At 35.7% G+C, this 25,071-nt stretch overlaps 2 protein-coding genes across 2 annotated transcripts in view; both read right to left on the minus strand.

Annotated features, from left to right (window-relative positions):
- LOC140235877 (uncharacterized) overlaps positions 1–25,071 on the minus strand; it is a 237,445-nt gene that overhangs the window by 195,410 nt on the left and 16,964 nt on the right. The window lies entirely within an intron of this gene.
- The window catches only part of LOC140236252 (uncharacterized), a 48,654-nt gene that overhangs the window by 15,743 nt on the left and 7,840 nt on the right, over positions 1–25,071 (minus strand). Inside the window, exons 4-5 of the mRNA XM_072316214.1 lie at positions 18,730–18,912; positions 5,886–6,068 (exon numbers count right to left, since the gene is read on the minus strand). Of these exons, the coding sequence (XP_072172315.1) occupies positions 5,886–6,068; positions 18,730–18,912 (366 nt within the window). The remainder of the gene's footprint in view (positions 1–5,885; positions 6,069–18,729; positions 18,913–25,071) is intronic.

Below are 25,071 nucleotides of genomic sequence, written 5' to 3' on the forward strand. Positions count from 1 at the left end.
AACAATGCGGCACCGCGTACGTTCGGGACCCAGGGAACTATTTCTCACATTATATATATATATATATATATATATATATATATTTGAAGGGTTTGTTTGCAAAAACCGATAAGTCCATTTTTGAAGATTTTGAAGTACGATCTCCGTCATAAAGTGCAAAATAATACCTTTTAAATGATATATTGGTCACTACATATAAAGGTATATTTTTTGAAGTTATGGTCAAAATAAGCAAAAATTTTCTTATTATTCTCTTTATATTCCTTGACCTTTAATCGCATGTATCTCCATTTGGCAAATATGGACTTATCGGTTTTTGCAAACAAACTCTTCAATTATATATTATATATATATGTATATATATACTATACAGTGTATATGTATATTATGTATATATATATATATACAAATATATATATATGTATATAGATATAGATATATATAATATATCCCTCCCCTTCTCTCCCTTTTTATCTTTCTCTCGCTCTCTCGCCCTCTCTCTCTCCAACTTCCCTCACTCCTCTCTGCCTGCTTGTGCAATGTTTGTTTCATGGCAAAAATTCATTAGTCACACTTATCGGAGAGAAGCATTGTATCGTGTTTGCAAAAACAGATAAGTCCATATTTGCCAAATGGAGATATTTGCGATTAAAGGTCAAGAAAAATAAAGAGAATAATAAGAAATTCTTTGATTCTTTTGACCATAACTTCAAAAATATACGTTTATATGTAGTGACCAATATATCATTTAAAAGGTATTATTTTGTACTTTATGACAGAGATCGTACTTTAAAATCTTCAAAAATGGACTTATCGGTTTTTGCAAACAAACCCTTCATATATATATATATATATATATATATATATATATATATATATAATATATCCCTCCCCTTCTCTCCCTTTTTATCTTTCTCTCGCTCTCTCGCCCTCTCTCTCCAACTTCCCTCACTCCTCTCTGCCTGCTTGTGCAATGTTTGTTTCATGGCAAAAATCCATTAGTCACACTTATCGGAGAGAAACATTGTATCGTCAGTAGAGAAAAGACTGTGTAAAGCACAACCGGATAACGGAAGACACGCATTGCACTCGATTTGTGTACATTTGTCAGTACGTGAGAAGTGTTCATACCTATGCTTTCGTTCGTACATTGAAAGACATAATGCTGAGGAGGATTGAACTTACAAATAATGTTATGTAAATATCAAGTAGGACTATGTCAAATTGTCTTGTTACATTATTACTATAATTTTCACGACTCACGAGGGGACTGCATTCTACAAGCTTGGCTTTTTAGCAGTCCCCTCCATTTCCGACCTTTTCTTTCTTATGATTCAGTCACATTTTGCCCATGTATTTTTTCAACTAGTATGTTTATTGAGTCATGTTAACAAATGACGTGCATCTAAATTTCATTTGAAAATGTAATAGTTACATTGTACTTAATTTGTTTATATGAAATTGTCATATTATATGTTTTGGCCCTAAATGAAATAAAAATGAAATGAAATGAAATGAAAGTAAAATAGGATTGATTTGCTAAAGGAGTCTCTTTACTAACCTTATATTTAAACGTCATTTACATTTAAACGTCAGGAGTATCAATAAGTATTTTGATGAATTACAGATATTATTAGATAATCAAAATAAACAACAAATTTCAGTTATAGGTTTAACTGAGACATGGTTATCATCTGATATTAATTTACCGTATGCAATAAATGGTTATAATTTAATAGTTAATAATAGATTGAATAGGACGGGTGGTGGGGTAGCGTTTTATTTGTCTCATGAATTTGATTACAACGTTTGCGATGAGTTAAATTCAATGAATGATATTATAGAATCTTTATTTGTGGAAATATCTGTTCCACAAAGTAAGAATATTATAATTGGTATTGTTTACAGACCCCCTAGTTCTAATCCTAATGATTTTTTTTTGAATTGTATTACAAATGTGTTAAAGAGTCCCCTTTTTGTTAATACAAACGTCTTTGTAATGGGTGATTTTAATATTGATTTGATAAAAAATGATATCATGTCACAAGAGTTTCTTGAAATACTTTTATCAGCCTCATTTTTGCCTTTAATCTCGAAACCCACACGTGTTACAAATCATTCCGCCACCCTCCTTGATAATATTTTTGGTAATTTATTACAATTTTTAGATTCTTCTATAATTTTATCCGATATGACTGATCATTTCCCAGTTATGGCTTGGTTTAATCTTAAGCATGCGGTTAATAAGTTTCATGTTCCTCCAACTAGACGAAGAGTCACACCAGAAAATTTAGCTAGCCTTGGTGCTAGCTTAGAAAGAGTTGATTGGTCTGGTGTTTGCGATAATGATGATGTTAATGTATCATGTGATAATTTTTTAGAGATAATTAATAGAAATTTAGATGAATATATTCCTAAAATAAAAGATAAGTTAGTTAATTATAAAACATCCCCTAAGCTTCGATGGATTTCTAAATCCCTTTTGCGTTCTGTGAATAGGAAAAATAGGTTATATTATAAATATAAAATGTGACAGTGCACCTCAAAACAAACAAAAAGTCGCCAGACATGAATTTTTAGTTAAGACCATATTCTGAAAGAGCAGACTTTAAGCTTTAAAATGATGTATAACTCAAATCAAATGGACTCTCCTAACCTATCTAAATATTGGAAAGAAAGCACAACCTCAGAAAAAGTGTGAACTGAGAAAAGAGGCTCTGAAGTACAGTGTCTATTCAAGCGCTTAATCTTTACCAAACCGTGCTGGCTGTGCGATGAATGGGACAAAAAACAGGAAGTAAACCACTGGAGTAACAACAATGAAGGGATTATCAAATTAAACTGAAATTAGGCATGTCTCATTAACACATTCTGTCCACAATTAATGCCAACTTTCAAAGCAGTAGCACTATCCTTGCAAAAGATATTAGAGTTGAAAGTGAAGAGTGTGGACAAAGTTTTTCAGAACTGAAAAGGGGATTCTGAAGACACACCTAATCACACTATTCTATCAAAAATGTTCGAGATAAACTGCTAAAAAAACACACTTTCTTGCCCCTTTTATGATACCAAATTTTAGCATAATGTAAAAGAACACCTGCTCTTTCAGAAAATATGAAAAAGTCAAGTTCGGCTAGGTTGACCCATTTCACTTGTTTTCAGTCCTCACGCAAAATCAGTGTGTGCGACTTTATGTTCGTTTTGAGGTGCACGGTCACAAATGAAAAAAAAATGAAGAGTCAAAAAGGAAATATACATCGTATAAAAATGTTTTAATTAAAGTTATACGATTTGAAAAGAGGAAATATGCGATTCAGTTAGAAAAATATAAACATGATATGAAGAATACATGGAAGGTATTGAAACAGGCCATGAATGTATCAAAAAAGAAATCAAGTATTACAAAAATTCGATTCGATGATAGAATTTTTGAAGATTCTGGTGATATGGCAAATATTTTTAATTCTTATTTTTCAATGATTGGAGAGAATTTGGCGAAAGAAGTACCACCGTCTAATATACATTTTTCACATTTTTTAGGTGAATCTAATTCTAGTTCTATTTTTTTCGTTCCAACTACGAAACATGAAATAATGGATATTGTTACTGGAATGAATAACAAACGCAGTGCGGGTTATGATGACATAAGTAATTTCATTTTAAAGGGTATTATATCTTCAATTGTGGACCCACTTGTACATATTTTCAATAAATCTATGTTATATGGCGTTTTTCCTGATCAAATGAAAATTGCTAAGGTTGTCCCTTTATTTAAAAAAGGAGATGATCTTGATGTCAGCAATTATAGACCCATTTCTTTACTTTCATCCTTATCTAAAATTTTAGAAAAATTAATATTTAAAAGAACAATTAATTTTCTTAACTCTCATAATGTTTTTGTAAACTCTCAATTTGGGTTTCATCGGAAACACAGCACTATTCACGCTCTATTGACGTTTATTGATAATGCCGCGCATACAATAGATAATCATTCACATCTTGATGGTATCTTCCTGGACTTCTCCAAGGCCTTCGATACAATTAATCATGACATTTTATTTCATAAATTGTCACATTATGGCATAAGGGGGAAGGCCTTGGAGTGGTTCAGGAGTTACCTGCAAAACCGAAAACAATATGTATCTCTGAACGAGAATAACTCAAGTTTCAAATTTATTAAATGTGGCGTCCCTCAGGGTAGTATATTAGGTCCTTTACTTTTTATTGTTTACATCAATGATTTTTGCAGGTCATCTGGTACACTCTCATTTATACTTTTTGCTGATGACTCAAATGTTTTCTTTTCCCATCAAGACCCAGTTACTTTAATTGACACCGTCAACTCTGAATTGAAAAAAGTGACTCAATGGATAAGAGCTAATAAATTATCACTTAATCTTCAGAAAACTAAGTATATGCTTTTTAGTAAATCCATAGAAATATTAAGCACAGATCTTATTTTTGATGGTACTCAATTAGAACGTGTATCCCACATAAAATTCCTTGGTATTATAGTGGATGATAAACTTTCATGGAGGCCTCATATTATCAACATAAGTAAAATAATTTCACGAAATATTGGTATTATCAACAGACTTAAGTTTCACATTCCATCGTCGTCTTTGTTAACGTTGTATTTTTCTTTAATATTACCTTATCTTAATTACGGAATTTTAGCATGGGGTAGCGCCCATCAAACTTTATTAGATAAATTATTATTATTACAAAAGAAAGTACTTCGTATTATTTGTGGGGTTTCGCCACGTTCTCATTCAGATTCATTGTTCATTGAATATAAGATTTTAAAAATTAAAGATTTGTTTCTTTTTCAACTGGGCCAGTTCATGTTCAATTATAACACAAATGCTCTTCCCAATATTTTTAATTCAATGTTTCCACGAAATCAATCTTTTCATGATTATCCTACTAGGAGCTCTAATGAGTTTCACTTACCCCTTTTGAGAACCTTATTAGCTCAGAACACATTTATATACATCGGCCCTAAATTTTGGAATTCATTAGGTCCTGAAATAGAAAATTCTTCATCGTTATACATTTTTAAGCGTAATTTGAAATCTTTTTTGTTAAATTCTAGCTAAGATATTTATTTTCATTACCTATACAGGTTACAGCAAACATGAGGGTCATCATCGGTTATTTAATTCATTATTACGCAGTGAAAAACGGCATTACTAGGCAATGAAATACGGCATGTTATTTGCATAATTTCTACACAGCTGCGTGCAGTCACCAGCTGTTCGAAGCACCTCATCAATTCTCTCGTCCGTTTCTCTTGTTCAGCGTGTAGGCATTCTCTATCTTTCCTCTCCCTCCCTCTCCCCCCCCCCCTTCTCTCTCATTTCTCTATCTCTCTCTCTATCTTTCTTCCTTTCCCTTTCTTCCACTAATTCTGTTTTTGTCCCATTCCGTTCGATTGTATCTCCTTAGTTTAGTTATGCCATGTTGTTGTGCATATGTGTAATGTATTTGTAATTGTATGTGTATTTTTGGAAGAAATTCTTGAGTGGTCCACAATCTACAAGCACTGCTTTTTAGTGGACCTCTCAGTTCTCTTTTTTTTTTCTCCTCAAAATATAACTTTGTATTTTCCCGTATGTATACATGATTCATCTCTATTAGTTTGTTGGATATCGTTAATCCTTCGCACTTTGTACTGTATACATGCTTATGATGGATTTTCTGATTTACCTCGTGTTATGTTTTGTTGGAAAGAAAATGAGAATGAAATAAATGAATTGAATTGAATTGAACGTACAATACAGGGTGGTGTTTTTTTGTTTGTTTTTTTCATTTCTCGAAAAAAAAAATGCAGTCTTTTCCCAACACTACATGACTCATATCAATTATAGTCAAATACTACATACCTGGCATGATGATGATAAGGTGGCGGCTGTTGAGAGGAAACTACTGGGCAAGTAGGGACATTCGAGAGTGAACTTCGAAAGACGTGGCATACCACACACCCATTGGGCTAAGCCTTCTCCCACCGAGGAGTGATTTAGGATATCATCATCACTGCTCATAAGACTGAAATTCAGATCTGCAATCTGAAGAAAATAACAGAATGGAAATGTGAAACTTAAAAACAGAGATTAATGAAAAGGTGTGAAAATGGGAAAGAGGAATAGTTGAACACGAAGAAAAGAAACCATTGTAGAGGTGGATCGAAGACTCCCATGATGAATTATGATGTAACGTTTTAAAGCTATAGACATAAGATCAAGCTATTTTTTTTTCTACTTAATCAACACAGTAATATGATTATTTTGCGATAACACTAATAACGACGTTATTTGAAGCAGTATAATGTACTCCCCCGTTTGTTTGTCTTGGTTTTGTTTTTTATATAATAGGAGTGTACACAACCAAATAGTTGAGTCAGTGGATGAAAGATGGCTTCGTCATTCCCTACAGTCTGTGATCCTCGTACTTTAATAATGGCAGTTAACATCATTCGCTTTTCTACCGTTCTTGGTCAGGTTCGGATCAATGCATGTATTGCCAGTCATAATGATCCACATGTACACCAAGTGAATCAAAGTAAAAATGATATCACAAAACATAATGAATACTGGGTGAAATTGTTAAAAAGATAAGATTTGCACAAAATAGGTGGGACAAAACTGGACGAAATAGTCGCAAAGTCTCCTTGAACAGTAGCAAGACATGGAAGAGGAGTAAAGTCGCGCCATATTTTATGAAGGCAATCTCAAGTTTCAAGTTTCAAGTTTGTATAACATTTATTGTCCATCTTTTTTCATGTAGGAAATCACACGCATGAAATTATTGTACAGGAAGGCAGAACCTCAGAAAAGCAAAAGTTGTGGTGAGCTGCCTTACAAAATACATTACATCACAAACACAAACAAAAAACAACGAAAAAATGATAATAGTTCCCATGGCAACATTGAAATGAAATATTCCTCAAAGGGAGTTGTACAGAGAGGCAACAATGAGTATGAAAATATGTGACAAGCTACAGGCTATGGCAAATGTTGCATATACAGCAAACCTCGCACGAACCGAAGCTCTCGGGACTGAAAAAGAAAAAAGAAAATGCGACTTTCGCGAGAGTCGATTTTTTTTTTTTTTTTTGGGGGGGGGGGGGACTCACAGTTATGTACATGAATAGTACATTTGCATGCATGCATGTGTGTGTGTGTGTGTGTGTGTGTGTGCAACTGTGCATACATGTGCTATATAATGTCTATAGTGAAACATAGGTAGCCTCTGCTGGCAGTCATACTCTCAGCAGCGTGCTTTCATCCCTGCCAACCTTCAAACAAAACATTCTCCCAGTAGTCCAGCGGATATAGAGCACATATAGGGTGAATCATGCACATTATGGTAAAAGCACCATACTTGGTACACATGTACATGATGCCAATACAAGTCATTTCTGATATGGAAGCCACTCTGATTCTGCCTGTGGCGGCCGTGGCGGCCATTTTTCAAAATGGCCGCCATGTGATATAGCAATGCTGTGTATTTTGGAAACTATAAGTCCTATTGTCGTGATTCTTGTACCAAAGTATAGGTTTTGAGGGTCAATGATTCCAATAAAATAGTTTTTGAGAGGATAGAACCATGGCAACCTACTTATTAGCGGCCATTTTGAAAAAAAAAATACATGGCTGCTGCTCTACATTCTATTCATATATCTTTAAAACCAATGGATGCATCTTCATGATTCTGGTACAAAAATATGTTTTTGAGGTTCAGTTATTTAAATGGATACATCTTTTCGTGTATACAACCATCACATCATAAATGTTTTGGCTGCCATTTTAGAACATGGCCACAGCAATTTTATATAGGGCCTACTATACTGTACGTCTTTGAAACTAATTGGGGTCAATAATCTTAAACAAGCATTTGTTGATGAATACAACGATATCGTTTTCATGTCCATTTTGATGAATATGACTGCCGCACTACATAGAGTATGCACACACGCACACACACACACACATTATATACAGTCATTTGTGTAGCCTAGCATTAACGGAAATACGAGTTTTTGCCAATATTTGCACATTTGCAATACTTAAATGCCAAAATGAATGAAATAGACTTATACAAAATTTATCTAGAAGAAGAATGTCACCAAGATCATCCGATTTGGTTGAGTAATTTTCATTCTACAGATGTTTTTGTAAAGACGGGTCGAGCGTAAATTTCTTGGCTCAATTCAACAAATTTCAGCATCCAACAAAAGCCACTGCCTTGGGAGACTAACAAAGAATTGAGGTCGCACATCACAATGTGGAATGCTTGAATAGGATTATTGCCGAAAATTGACCTTCAATTGTTGGGTAGTCTCCGTTACTGCGCATGAGCTTTGATAAAATAAAGTAAGAAATTAATGATGAACAAAAACATATCTAGAAAGAAAAGTACTCAACCAAATTGGACAATTTCGTTATGGCTTTGAAAAAAATATTCGTTTCCGTTTTCTGAGGGGCCGCCCTGTATATATTATTATGTATGTATATATATATATATATATATATATATATATATATATATATGAAGAGTTTGTTTGCAAAAACCGATAAGTCCATATTTGCCAAATGGAGATATTTGCGATTAAAGGTCAAGAAAAATAAAGAGAATAATAAGAAAATTTTTGCTTCTTTTGACCATAACTTCAAAAATATACCTTTATATGTAGTGACCAATGTATCATTTAAAAGGTATTATTTTGTACATTATGACAGAAATCGTACTTCAAAATCTCCAAAAATGGACTGATCGGTTTTTGCAAACAAACCCTTCATATATATATACATATAGATATATGTACACCCTCAATTGCCATATGTATTGTCCAATTGACAAGAATCGTTAACCTATTATTGGTAATTGAACCTCCTATGTTGTTGCGGCGTTTAGTTCTTTATTGTTCATTGGTTGTTGTTGATTGACTATACCTCTATCACATTCACTATTCAAGTAGGTATTGAACATCACATAAGTACAATTGTTGCATACCTGGAATACTACAGATAATTATGTTGAATATCAAAGGTAGAATAAATGGTGAGAATTTAATAGAAGACTTTCCCCCGAATTTTGGATGCATAGACAGGAGAGTACAATTAGTGTACAGTCAGAGTTTCCAGACACAATGACATGATTATTGCAGTCTTATAAAAGACCTAATGATTATTTTCTAAAGCTTGTTTTCAGTTCTTGTTCATTATTTCATAGTATGACCTTGTCAAAACTGTTAGACAAAATTAGAAGGAATCATATGAAGGAATCGAATGAGCCCTGACAATCAAAAAGAATATTATTGTTCTTGATCATCCATTGATGAGCGGTGATGAACGTGAATGCATATTACAATAGATGCAGGTGCGCTTTAGAGAACGTCTTCAGTATTTCTACTGATGACGGTAAGTAAGATCTATTTACTGAATATTTTATTCTGCAGTTTTATCTTCCAATAATTCTGAACCTAAAATTTTGTATTTCTTTGAGGTTTTCCTTAAATTCATTAATTAGCATAATTTTCTTGTAGTTTATATTTTGGATGGGCGCTGTTACGTTATAAAATTTTGTTGAAATGCCAACTGTCTATCTTCCTGTAGAAGTTGCTTTTGAATTATGAAACCTTAATCCTTATTCCATAGGAGAGTGGCAAATACATCCAAAATATATTTGTATTATTTCTTTAGGGTTAGGGTAGGGTGAAATTCAGTTCAAGAGGCAAAAATCATTGATAAAAATTAATGCATAGATTAACCATAAAGGCCGTGTCACACCAGCCTTGCGTGCGACTTGCAAAGAGCAGTTTTGACTACCCGGAGGTCCCCGTAGACATCCGCACATGACAGTACCTAGCATGTATCTCAAAAGTAGTCGCCCGGAGGTGCGCACGCATATTTTTTTTTTTTTTTTTTTTTTTTTTTTTTTTTTTTTTTTTTTTTTTTTTTACCCGCAACCGTGTTTAGGCCCTGTCACACCTTTCCGGGCAAGCTACTCGGGCTTGTTACGTGTAGGGATTTTCTAGCATACCGGACATTCCTGAGGGCGGAAAAGGATTTGTGCGAGTCAGCGCATGTGTCTTACTTGCTGGACGCGTTATACTTGCGAGTATACTGTGTGACCTTTGTACCAGTCGCGTGGGGGCTGACAACTTAGTGAAGGAATTCCTCTAATGGAATGGCTGAAATCTCACAGAATTTCATTATCTTGGCTGCATACGGGACTGCTAAGTACCTGCGTGGGAATTGCCTGGGAAGTACTGCCGCTAAGGGTCTCCTACTGGCGTTCTGCGTGGACCTCTACGGGCATTCCCGCGACTGACCCAGAAAAAGTTTTGGTCATGCTCAAAACTTGGCTGCGGTTAAATCGGACTTGTGTGAGCACCTCCGGGCAACTACGCGCTAGATACTGTCAGGTGCGGACCAACTGCGGAGAGCTCCTTGGAGTAAATTTGTTTTTCCGCAAGTCAAGCCGAAGAAGTTCCCCCGTACGGTATGACAAGACATGAATGAAAATTGCAAACATTCTTGTTCGCCCGCTGAAAATATTCTACATGCTGGAAACTACCTCCTCGCCACAAGCCCGCGTTATGGTGTGACACGGCCTTGACAAGTAATGTATTCAGAGTAGATTTACGCAGAGAAACAGATAATTTGATTTTTCTTGTTCTTGTTCTTTACAAATTATTGTACATCAAAAGGTAAAATTCGCGACCACAAATCCATTTCAAGAAAGTGTTTGTCACATTTCTAGAAAAAATGTACACGGAAGTTTTTTGCTTTACCTCTGTTAGGCACATTTACATAAAATGTTATCTTTTTTTAAGTAATTGGTAATTGGGTTTATTTGTAGGATAACATGGCTTCAGAAGTAAAGCTAATTTCATCCGAGAAACCAGCTCCTAGGAAAGAAACAGATTGGACCAAGTGCATCATATGTCAAGATGACACACACATAAAAAAAAACCCCTATCATATCCAGCTTTGTCTAAGAGAAATGATGTTGGTATAGGATAAAAAAGTGTTGGCAAAAGATCGGGGGGGGGGGGGCATTTCATGAAGCATTTTTGTCCGACAACTTGTCGGACAAATTTGCTCTGAGCCAATCATATTATGCAAGGATTTCAGTAGCTACTAGCATTTTGTCAGACTAAAGATCTGACAAAACGCTTCATGAAATGCCCCCCTGATTTCTTTTCATGAGGCCGATTCTTTACCAACTACTCTGCAAATGACAATATTGGTTGTAATCCTATAAAGATGTATTGTATAATACCTATTCTGTATATTTACTTTATCGTTTGATGTATAAGATTCAGTGTTGTTGTAAGTATCAGAACAGCCTGGTCAATCATGGATTTTATAGACATACATATAGCGTGTTTACGTTATTTTTTGATGTAAGTGACCCAAGATGTTTTAGAAGTTTTCTCACACTTAGTGTCATTTTCCAAATAAAATAGATGTACTATATTGGTTGGAAACTATGATTTTCATTCCATGGTCCAGGGACCGGAGAAAGCGAGAGTCTATATATCTATCTAGAAAATATATAATATTGATTAATATGTACTTCCGACATGAAATTGTGAAGATCATGTTTTTCACATACACTGTACACAGAGAAATCCTATAACGGAAGTTGGGCATATTTTCCAAAATACTTATAAAGTTAACTATGCCCAGATGTTACACATAAGAATACTAAAAATGACTGAATAAGTAATTGTTGACCCCTAAAACAAACGTTTACACCAGAATCAATCCACAATGGGCATACTGCTTTCATAACACTCGTACGCTATATAACTGGCGGGGGCTGTATTTATTAAATGGCCGCCAAAACAAAGGATGTGATGTACCTATTCACTCCGGTAAAACATAATTATATCGAAAACCTTCACCCCAAAACTATACTTTTACACCTGAATCGTGATTATATATCTTTTGATTTCGAAAATATACAGTATTCATTATCTGTTGTATGGCAGCCATATTTATCAAAATGGCCGTTAAAACGTAGGATGAAACAATTCATATTAACTTACATTTGAATTTATCGGAATCCTTGAACCCCAAAACATATAAGTTGGTACCAGAGTCATGACCCTTTATCCATACGTTTAAAGGATATGTTATATCTAGCATGGTGGCCATATTTTTCCAAAATGGCCAATAGGTAGGTTGCCATGATTTTATCCTCTCAAAATCATTTTATTGGAATCCTTGACCCTCAAAACTTATACTTTGGTACAAGAATCACGACAATCGGACTTATAGTTTACAAAATACACAGCATTGCTATATCACATGGCGGCCGCCAAAGGGAAAATCAGAGTGGCTTCCATATCAGAAATGATTTGTATTGGCATCATGTACATGTTTACCAAGTATGGTGCTTTTACCATAATGTGCATGATTTTTTTCTATATCCGCTGGACTACAGACCCGGTACCCAAACTATACAGCCAGCCGGTCATGCACATACAAGCAAGCTCCGCCCACTTGACCTGTGTGTGTGTGTGTGTGTGCGTGTGTGTGTGTGTGTGTGTGAAGGTGTGTGTGTGTGTTGTGTGTGTTGTGTGTGTGTGTGTGTGTGTGTGTACATGTGTCATGTCCACGGTGCAACACAGATAGCCACCACTGGCGGACACCCTCCCAGTCTCGTGCCCCCATCTCCGCCAACCCCAAGACAAAACACTCTCCCAGGCCCATCCCACCTCCATTACAGTTACGCTCAAATAAGCTCCACCCACTTGGCCTGTCACTAAAATAATGAAACAGCGATTGGCTTGAACAAGGAGTTCTGGCTTGACAGACATGGATAAAGTATAGATGTGCTGTGTAAATGGACAAAGTATGGATCAATATACTGTGTGTATATGTGTTCGACATGCATGCAGAGCAGTACGGCACTCCTCTAATGTAATGAGAATGCCAGACAAATCTTCTTCGACTCAAGTACTAGTAATGTAAATAAAGTGTTTTTTTATACAAAAGGGACCGACTGTTTAACTTCGACACAGCCGAAATTCGACTCTCGCACTTCAGCTTATGCATATATTTCTTAGAGAAAATACATAAGGAAAAAATCTGGACTTTTTATTTAGCTTCGAGTTAGGTGATTTTCAACTCACTCGACAACGACTTATCCCAGGTTTACTGTATCTGAATTATCCGTTGCATATTTGATAACTGCCAATAATATGAAACCTCTGCACAGATGTAAACAAGACAATGCACAGGTTCCAACTAGATCGTACATGGACATGGCACTGTTGGAATGAGATATTCCTCAAAGAGAGATATTGCCGTCTACCAGAGAGGCGACAGTTAAGTATGAAAATATGTGACAACCTACGGCCAGTAGCAGAGGTTACATATATCAGCGTTAAACATTGAATATTTTTACAATGTAACTTCAAGTAATGTGAAACATCTGCACAAATGTAACAAGACAATGACTGAAATGCACTCTTACAGTACCTACTGAATCATAAATAAACCGCTTTGCTGATATACTTAAATCTTGTGCATATCATTTGAACAAAAGTTGTTCCTAGCAACCTGAAAGCTCACACGAGGCCTGTTCAACACAATAACAACTGGTGTTTGCAAAGTGGACTCGCCCGATGATAATGCACGGGTTACTAAAATGACTCAACACCAGGCACTGCCATGCAGGCCCCGAGAGAACAGACTTGACCGCTACAGCAAGAACTCCGTCATTCCAGAAAGAAAGACGATTTACAGTGGCATTTAAATAGACTAAAAGAAGGTACAGATTTTAAATGAGCTGGGAGATTATTCCAGAACTTGGGACCACAAAAACGCACTGTGTGTTGAAATGAGACTTTTTTATGCTTTGGAATGTGAATTAGTGAAGCTGATCTGGTTTCATACTTATGATATTCCGAGTTTACTTCAAATAAGCGACATAGATGATCAGGAAAAAGATTATTTGCACACTTTTGCATAAATAAACCCAATTGGAGTGTATAGATATCTTTTAAACGCAGTAACTTTAACTCATTAAACAATGTATCAGTTCGAGCACCACCAGGACCTATATTTCGTACATTACATAAATATCTAATGATATAAGTTTGATAAACCTGTAATCGTTTCAGATTTCATTCAAACGTATTTCCCCAGAAAATATTACAATACGTCAGGTAAGGTAAGATAAGTGTGCAATAAAGCATACGTTGTATGTTAACAGGCAAAAAAATATGCAATTTACGAATAATACCAGTATTTTTAGACATTTTTCGTTCAACTTCTGCAATATGACATTTCCAGGAAAACTTGGAGTCAATAAATGCACCCAATAACTTTGTTTTATCAATTTTAGGGATTGCCTCATTATTTAGGTAAATATTAACATTTCTAACATCAACTTTTTTCCTATTATTAAAAAAGAATATGTGACCCGCTACAACAAAATGATCCTAAAGTCGGGTGAGGTCGATTATTTGAAAATTGCATGACAAAATTCCCTAATCTTTCTGCTTTAAATTGATATATAACACATCTTATGACAATAATCGGCTGCGGAGATATCGATGTTTAAAAGAGAGCACGCCGAGACGTATGGGAAATCACTGTTTCGAGAAAAGCGCCCTAAAAGTTTTCCTTGCAACGCAATCGCGATCAAGGGACACGCAAGTCAGTTTTCACCTCCGGACAATAGAAGGTAAACCCTAGCAACCCCCGAAATGCTCATTCAAGCACAGCGTCGGCGGTCTCCTCACCGACCAATCAGTGACCAGGATGCCAGGAGAAGTGGCTGGGCATAGCGCACCCCGCCCGCACGCACCAGTCGACTTGACAGTGTGCGAGCTTCACGCTTCGGTTAGCGGCAAGCAGCAAACTGACCAATGAGATCACTCCGGTCGCTGTTAGGGGCGGAGCGCATCTGTGGCGCTCAATCCAAATTTTCGAACCGGTTTCTGCTTGGTTGAAACGCCAAAAACATGGCCCAGAAAAACGCTATTTTTTGGTCTTTCCTTTCATAATTTTGCTTCAAAATTTCGACAGATAATAGAAGACATGTCAGACTCCAATAATATGTCAAAATCAGAAAATCACAAGTTTTGACCAATTATGATGCTCTGACTTCAAACTCGATTTTCACGGCTTCGACCGTGCGCGACTTTAGGACCTTTTTGTTGTAGCGGGTCACATATAATTACATTCTTTACTATTCAAAGATAACCTGTTAGCTTGAAACCTATCACACACGTTTTGAAGTTCGCTATTGACTTCATTGCACAGAATATCCAGGTTTTTACCACATGAAAAAATATTTGTATCGTCAGCGTATAATATAAAAGAAAGCTTATCAGAAATAGTATCTATATCATTTATATATAAAATATATATAATATAAAAAGAAGTGGGCCGAGTAGTGAACCCTGAGGAACACTACATTGAACTTTACTGAGTTTTGAAACAACAGAATTATATTTAGTACACTGATATATATAACGATTTGTTACATTTAACGATCTTTAAGATAGCTAGAAAACCAGCTGTGGGCAGTACCTCGAAAACCATAATGATGTAACTTAGAAAGCAGAATGTCATGGTTGAGAGTATCGAAAGCCTTTGACAAGTCAATGAACACTCCGAACGTGTACATATCATGTTCAAAGGCATCAAAAATCTTATTTGTTAAATCAATTAAGGCTAAAGATGTAGAGAATTTTTGTCGGAAACCATATTGACTATTACTTAATATTTTGTTTTTATCAATAAATTTCATAGTCCGTGTAAATATATATTTTAAAAAATATTTTATTAAAACACGAGAGAACAGTTATAGGTCTGTGATTACTTATTTCAGCTTTATCTCCACAGTTAAATACGGGGGTTATTTTCCCAATCTTTAATTTGTCAGGGAAAACACCTTTACTCAAAGACATATTAAAAATGTGACAAAGTGGTTCACTTAGAAATGATATGACATTCTTAACAACACCAGGTTTAAAATCATCAACACCAGATGATTTACCGTTCTTAAACGATTTTGCAATATCACAAATTTCATTTTCAGTTACTGGATATAAAAAAACACTATTGCATGTACAGGTGTGCGAAGATATTGCTGGAAGTTCCCATGATTTTCAGGTACTAATCTTTCAAGATTTGGCCCGATGCCAGCAAAGAAAAAAAAAAGAATTGAAACTCTCAGCTACACCTTCACAGCTGTCAATAATCTGTCCATTATTTTTCAGTTTAACATCCCCATCTCTGCTCTGTTTAAATAGTAACAGTGAATTAATAACATTCCATGTATTTTTAATATCAGATTTATACTGGATGAATTTATTAACAAAATACTTCTTCTTAGCCTCTCGCAATATAAAAAAAAAAATCAATTTATTGCGAACACTTTTATACTTAATCTCGCTATCAAGTGCACATTTATGTAAAAAATCTTATATAATTTCATTTTTATATCGTACGAATTTCAATAAACTATCAGTCATCCATGGCTTCAGTCGTCTCTTTTTAAAAGATATACGTTGAAGAGGGAAATATACATCATATAAACCAAGTAATCTTAATTCAAACATATTATAAGCTATAGGCCTATTAATGTCATCAGTTTCTTTAAAATCATCCCAACAAGCATCCTGTAGGGCATTTCTGAATGAAATTATTCTGTCTTTTGTAATACATCTAGAATACAAATCTTCACTACTTTTATATCTTCTCCAAAGTAAAGAACATTTGTTGAACATTATTATTGAACATTATTGTTGCCTAATCAAGAGGAATACATTGTTAGTGGACAATTTAACATTGTAATGTAGCTATAAAATGCAAGCAGGATACAACGTATAACTGTCTGATTTATTACATATCGTTATTCGAAGCATCATATGTGACCCTGCACCACAAAACAAACAAAAAGTCGCCAGACATGGATTTTTACTTAAGGGTAGATTTTGAAAGAGCAGACTCTAAGCTTTAAAATGATGTATATTTCAATTCAAATGGACTCTCCTAACCTATCTAAATATTGGAAAGAAAGGACACACTCTGGAAAGTGTGAACTGAGAAAACAGGCTCTGAATTGCAGGGTGTATTTAAGTGCTTAATCTTTACAGAGCTATGCTAGTTGTGGAATGGATTGGACAAAAAACAGGATGTTGACCACTGGAGCAACAACAATGAAGAGATAATCAAATTGAGTATGCTTCATTAGCACATTCTTATTGGAGTTGAAAGTGATGTGTATGGACAGAGTTTTTTTTTTTTTTTTTTTTTTTTAAGTGGGAAGAGGCTTCTTTGAGAAACAACTAATCACACTATTCCACCGAAAAGTGTGCGAGGAAAACTACTGAAAACACAAGTTCCTGTTCGTTTTATGATCCTAAATTTTTATATAATATAAAAAAAGACTTTTTTTTTTGCTCTTTCAGAAAATATGAAAAACTCAAGATTGGTAAGGTTGACCCATTTCACCTATTTTCAGTCCTCACACAAAATCACTGTCTGCGACTTTTTGTTCGTTTTCTGGTGCAACCAGGCTCCCCGAATTTAACTCTTTATGTGCCATGGTGGAAACCCCCTGTGTGCCACGTTATTCTGAGACAGGAAGGTAGTCATGCTTTGAGAGAGAATTCCGTTGTTCCAATTTGTATAACTTCTACACATTTCTGTTAAGATCGGCATAATAGTAGGCATGAGTTAAAGAGGAATGCCAAGCTTTCTTTCGATACAAATTGTATGACGAATCTATTTTCAATTTTTCTTTTGAATGACCAGTTGCTACATTACTGAAAAGGTATGACTTTTGCATATAAAACTGTGACAGAAACTTAGAATGTACGAGCAAATCTAGTGGGGAACACCGCTTGATAGTCAATCACAACATAGAATGCAAGCCGTATTATGAGAGAAACAAAAGCACGAGAAACGGCGGTTTGGCGGCTTTGTTTGTTGAGCAGAATACTGGAGTATGCAAAGTTGGCACGCCGTGTGATGCATACAATAGAATGAGAACATCAAAATCGTTTTTCAAGAGAAACAAAACTTTCGAGCAAATAGCCAGTGAATTAAAGGAAGAGAACAACAAAGCAACATTTATAATTTCCTTCCTTCTACTTCATCTACAATGTTTGTCTCCACATAAAGTAACTCCCACATAATAGCGCCCTCACGCTGTATATTGATCACTTAACTATCTGTCTGTAACTGCAGTCAAACTCGTAGAGTGCGCCGCTCCCTAGCAAGCTTCGATCTGGGTTCCTGGTATATAAATCTAATAAACTATCATTGTTATTCAAGCAGTTCATCATGCCAGGTCAACTTCTTAAAAAAAAAAAAGTATATTATATCGATATGGCTGCCTGACATATCTTGCTAAGTGACTTCCGAAAACTCATGCTGTCATGATGACATACAAATCATCTTCCAAGTCTGCTTCCTGAAAAAGAATAAATGTCATGGTGACATAAAATTAATCTTGCTTTACAAATGCCTTCGTTCATAAATTGAATGCCATAATGCTGAGGACTAGAGTTACAAATAATGTCTTAACAATAATAATCAACTAAAATAGGATTGATTTGCTAAAGAAGCCACTGCACTACCCTACTATCAGGCTTTTTTTTCTCTCTCTCGTTTTCATTTCTCGAAAAAAAAATAAAGTCTTCTCCCAACACTACATGACTCATATCAATTATAGCAAAAAACGACATACCTTGCATGATGATGCTAAGGTGGCGGCTGTTGAGAGGAAACTATCGGTCAAGTAGGGGCACCACAGAATGAGCTTCGAAAGACGTGGCATAGTACACACCCATTGGGCCAAGTCTTTTCCCACCGAGAACTGATCTAGGATATCATCATCGGGGCTGCTAGGACAGAATTCCAGATCTTCAATCTGACGAAAATAACGGAATCGAAATGTGAAACTAAAAAAAAAAAAAAAAAAAAGATGAATGAAATGGTTCGAACAATTATTGGAAGCAGTATGCGATGACTTGTACTCTCCTATAATACCTAGGAGTGTACAGAACCAACCAGCTGAGTCACCTGATGAAAGATGGCTTTGTCATTCCTTACAGTCCGTGATCCTCATACTCAATGGTAGTTAGCATCACGCTTTTCTACCGTTCTTGGTCAGGTTTGGACCAATGCATGTATTGTCAGTCATAACGATCCACATGTACACCGAATGGATCAAAGTAAACATGATATCATAAAACATAATAAATAATGGGTAAAATTGTTAAAAGAATAAGATGATCCCTGTGGACTAAAAAATGTGGGACAAAACTGAACGAAATAGTCGCAAAGTCTCCTTGAACGCAAGCAAGACATGCAAGAGGAGTAAAGTCACGGGATATCTTATGAAGGCATTCTCCAAAGTAGAGAACTGAGTTTATTGTTGCCTAATCAAGAGGAATATGTTATTAGTGGAAAATTAACCATTGTAATGTAGCTATAAAATGCACGAAGGGTACAACGTACTGTCTGATTTATTGCATATCATTATTCGAAGTATTATATACCGTCGATGTTTTGCCTTTCCCCTGTCTTAATTCTATCCTTTCTTCTTTCTTCGAATCATCTTATTCTTTCCTTTGTATTATCTTGCTTTCGTTTTCTCATCTTTTAATCATTCAAGTATATCATGTACATTGTTTTTTATGTCATTCTTGTATGTTAATATAATTGCTATCTCGTATTCGTATTTGTAGCAGTAGCATACAGTTATTTAGTATAGTTTAGTATTTGTAAGCTTTTAGTCACGCATGCCATGATAAAATTGCATTCCGGTTTGCTCATTTAGTATTGATGTAACGTGAGTACAATCTAAACGTGTTCGCATGTCCTCTATACACTCGATGGGGGCATCGACTTCCGAGGAGGGGAGATAGTGTTACGAATGTGGATAAGCAGAGAACCACTGACTTGTTGTAGATGAAAACCACTATACTTGCCGTCCGCAGCGAATTCTCGTTGGGTCAATGTTTACATTCCACACGTGCCAAGCACACCCCTCCATGTTTACACTTTCTAGGGCTCACACAGGTAAATAATTCCCCATAGAGACGTGTGTTAACATTCAAATTTCAAAAAATTCTGTAAAATAGCTGGGAGAAATGAGGTGTTTCATCTTCACTAACCTGAATAAGTGAGATATTACCTTTCATCCATCAGATTGCCAGGGTGGGTTGTTCTGCTCTAATTCTGTCCACGGGTCCGCAAAGCCAGACTACGAGTTCTTGTCACTCAAAAAATCACCTATTTTCCGTACACGTACCCAATGAAATATAGTCCCCTCAAATTCTATCAGAAAAGCTTTCATCTTCCAACCAAAATGCAGTTTGTAGAGGAATTCATACTCAATATCTACAACTTTTCAGTTTTTTGCCAAACTACATCATTGATTTTTAATAATTTTTTTTCTTCATTTATTTTTTTTTTGGTATCTTTGGTACGAATTTGTGAAGGGGTCTGGGACAGTCCATTTTATTTACAGGTGTGAGCCCTCTAGTGGAGGTCATATATCTTAGTTGACTTTTAAACATCATAAATGTGTTTTTTATGATATTTGCCCCTACATCATAAGAGAAATTACACTTTCAAGGATTATAAAGCTTCTCAAAGGGACACTTTTAGAAAATCATGCCCTTTAGGGTTTTTTAAGATAAATCTTGCAGTTTTGATCAGTTCTTCATAAGATGAATACATAGATCCAGGCAGTTATCCTTGATTGTGGGTGTGTCATCATCATCTTATAGCCTACAAAGTACTTGATAAGACTTTGTTTTGTCAAACAGACTAACTTTATATATTTTGAACTGTTTCAGTGGTAGCCAAAACAAAGAAATATATTAAAATAACACAGTCATTCAAAGTTGTGTGATACTGATGACTGACTGCTATGTACTAAGATCTAGTGACAAGAACATAATATTAAGAAAAAAAAAATAGTAGCAAGGTAGAGTTGAGGAGGGGGGAGTAGAGGAGAGAGGTAGAGAGAGGGGGTAGGGAGGGGAAGGGGAGGGAGGAAGAGATCTGACACAATGCAAGATACACTTTACAAGATTAACACAGTCATTCAAAGTTGTGTGATACTGATGACTGCTACTAAGATCTAGTACCACAAGAACATAATATTAAGAAAAGAAATTCTAGCAAGGAAGAGTGGGGGGGGGAGTAGAGGAGAGAGGTAGGGGGGTAGGGAGCAGAAGGGGGAGGGAGGAAGAGATCTGACACAATACAAGATACACAATACAAGAAGTCTTTCAAAGTTGTGTGAAACTGATGACTGCTATTTACTAAGATCTAGTACCACAAGAACATAATATTGAGAAAAGAAATTGTAGCAAGATAGAGTTGGGGGGGGGGGAGTAGAGGAGAGAGGTAGAGGGAGGGGGAGTAGGGAGGAGAAGGTGGAGGGAGGAAGAGAAATCTGACACAATACAAGATCAACATAAACCAGCAGAGCTTGTATGGGATGAATACTTCCCATAGACTTGCATGTATTGCGTGCATTCTCTATAGGGCTCACACGGGTAAATAATTCCCCATAGAGACGTGTGTTAAAATCTAAATTTCAAAAAATTCTGTAAAATAGCTGGGAGAAATGAGGTGTTTCATCTTCACTAACCTGAATAAGTGAGATATTACCTTTCATCCATCAGATTGCCAGGATGGGTTGTTCTGCTCTAATTCTGTCCACGGGTCCGCAAAGCCAGACTACGAGTTCTTGTCACTCAAAAAATCACCTATTTTCCGTACACGTACCCAATGAAATATAGTCCCCTCAAATTCCATCAGAAAAGCTTTCATCTTCCAACCAAAATGCAGTTTGTAGAGGAATTCATACTCAATATCTACAGCTTTTCAGTTTTTTTGCTAAACTACATCACTGATTTTTAATTAATTTTTTTCTTCATTTATTTTGGTATCTTTGGTACGAATTTGTGAAGGGGTCTGGGACAGTCCATTTTATTTACAGGTGTGAGCCCTATAGTGGAGGTCATATTTCTTATTTGACTTTTAAACATCATAAATGTGTTTTTTATGATATTTGCCCCTACATCATATGAGAAATTACACTTTCAATGATTATAAAGCTTCTCAAAGGGACACTTTTAGAAAATCATGCCCTTTAGGGTTTTTTTAAAATAAATCTTGCAGTTTTGATCAGTTCTTCATAAGATGAATACATAGATCCAGGCAGTTATCCTTGATTGTGGGTGTGTCATCATCACCTTATAGCCTACAAAGTACTTGATAAGACTTTGTTTTGTCAAACAGACTAACTTTATATATTTTGAGCTGTTTCAGTGGTAGCCAAAACAAAGAAATACATTAAAATAACACAGTCACTCAAAGTTGTGTGATACTGATGACTGACTGCTATGTAGTAAGATCTAGTAACAAGAACATAATATTAAGAAAAGAAATAGTAGCAAGGTAGAGTTGAGGAGGGAGGGGGGTAGAGGAGAGAGGTGGGGGGTAGGGAGCAGAAGGGGGAGGGAGGAAGAGATCTGACACAATACAAGATACACAATATAAGAAGTCATTCAAAGTTGTGTGATACTGATGACTGCTATTTACTAAGATCTAGTACCACAAGAACATAATATTGAGAAAAGAAATTGTGAGCAAGAGAGAGTTGGGGGGGGGGGGGGTAGAGGAGAGAGGTAGAGGGAGGGGGGGGGGGGAGTAGGGAGGAGAAGGTGGAGGGACGAAGAGAGATCTGACACAATACAAGATCAACATAAACCAGCAGAGCTTGTATGGGATGAAAACTTCCCATAGACTTGCATGTATTGCGTGCATTCTCTAAAGGGCTCACACGGGTAAATAATTCCCCATATAGACGTGTGTTAAAATCCAAATTTCAAAAAATTCTGTAAAATAGATGGGAGAAATGAGGTGTTTCATCTTCACTAACCTGAATAAGTGAGATATTACCTTTCATCCATCAGATTGTCAGGGTGGGTTGCTCTGCTCTAATTCTGTCCACGGGTCCGCAAAGCCAGACTACGAGTTCTTGTCACTCAAAAAATCACCTATTTTCCGTACACGTACTCAATGAAATATAGTCCCCTCAAATTCCATCAGAAAAGCTTTCATCTGCCAACCAAAATGCAGTTTGTAGAGGAATTCATACTCAATATCTACAGCTTTTCAGTTTTTTGCCCAACTACATCATTGATTTTTAATTATTTTTTTCTTCATTTATTTTGGTATCTTTGGTACGAATTTGTGAAGGGGTCTGGGACAGTCCATTTTATTTACAGGTGTGAGCCCTTTAGGGTTTCTCCTCTTCCGGCCTTTGTCCCAAAACATTAGGATTTTTAACATAACTCCACCTCACAAAGTACCAAGCAGGGCACATTCCAAAATAAGGGCATTTCCGTTCCAGAATGAATCTCTGATAAAGTACACATTCCTTGCACATTCCGTAGATTCTGTCAATTCGTTGAATTACGTCGTTTGGAAGTCAATGTTGTGTATAGTCCTCTGAATAATTCTATGTTTTACCCCATATCAAGGTATGCGCCCCAAACAGTTTATGTTTCTCATTTCTAAGTTTCCACATATTGAATTGCCCGAATACTTTTGTAAGTTTAAGAAATTATATCAAACATAGAGGTATAAATATCGCTCGCTCTGACGAATCACAGTACTTCTGAAACTTCACTTCTCAAGAGGAGCGACTTCTTGAATCTAAGGACTTTAGCGAGAATCTTCGTGTCATGCAGTTAGAGTAATAGTCCTGTTTTAACTCATTTTGATATATATATCAAGTATATCTGCCAATAAAACAGCAGTTTTTACCCTGGAAATATGCTCTTCCGATTGAACTGTGTTGCAGCCCTCTCATCGTGATGGTGAATTGTGTGAATGTACCTGATGCACCTTATATCTTACATTAACTCTCTTCCATTGCGGAAAATGTACCTTTCTATTGGGGGTATCCTTCCCGCTCGGTAAACATCCTGCCACCCCCAGTAGTCAGTGCAACAACATCCATTTTCCCTCAACAATACATATGTTTATATATTGTGAACTATATTTTGTGTCCTTTTTTTTAAAGAAAATCTACTGTTGTTTTAAATATTTTTTTAAGCATTTTGGAAAATTATGTAAGTAAAGATGTTAGCCTATATTTCGAAAAAAAAAAAAAAACCGGAAGATCGGTATAATTTTGGTTATTTTCATTTTTGAGGGAAGGATGCCATTATCTATTGACAAATTAAGAATATATACAAAAGAATGAATTATTTGCATAGCATCATTTTTTTAATAATATTCCGTAAGGTATCTAACAACAAAACCATATGTTTTTAAATCGTTTTATTACATTCAACACTTCCTGTTCAATTTTGAGGGGTCAAAAATAACAATTCAGAGATGGAATTATGCAGAAAAGTATGAAATGGCTTTGGAGGAACACAGTTTCTTTCTCCAAATCAGGACCTTAATCAGTGTGGCTCATGGTTTAAAGATTACCAAGGAAATCATCTTTCCTCACTACTGTCTCATAAATTACATCTTTGCAACTCCAAAGGTTTATAATGTCTCTTTGTTGGGTTGAAACACGGTGCTATGATCTGTCCGCAGCTGCCTGGCGTATGCAGAAGGGGATGTGGGCAGTCCCGCTTAAATTCACAAGGCTTATTTGTCAAAAAGCGGAAAGGACTACTTGTTTCATTATGACTATTCAAAATGTATTCCTCTGTTATAGTCCGGCTGGGTCCCCGCATATATCCTTTCGGGTGATTTTCGTCATGTTCACGCTCAAAACAATGTTTCTATTTTTTCCATAATAATTTCTTTACCAAAGAATTATGATTGGCCAAAAAAATATAGTGTATAATTATGAAATGAGCATTTCAAATGAGAGATCATGCTGAAGCACATATCTTATTTTAAAACACCTATGATAGTAAACATGGTCATTACATATAGGCCTACTTTTGAATGAAGCTTTGATTCTTTAAGAATTTTTTTTCTTCAAGAAAACGTTGTTCACACCTATTTTTTTCTTTACATATTTTTTTATTATCAT

Source organism: Diadema setosum, chromosome 12 (assembly GCF_964275005.1).
Source record: "Diadema setosum chromosome 12, eeDiaSeto1, whole genome shotgun sequence".
NCBI lineage: Eukaryota > Metazoa > Echinodermata > Echinoidea > Diadematoida > Diadematidae > Diadema > Diadema setosum.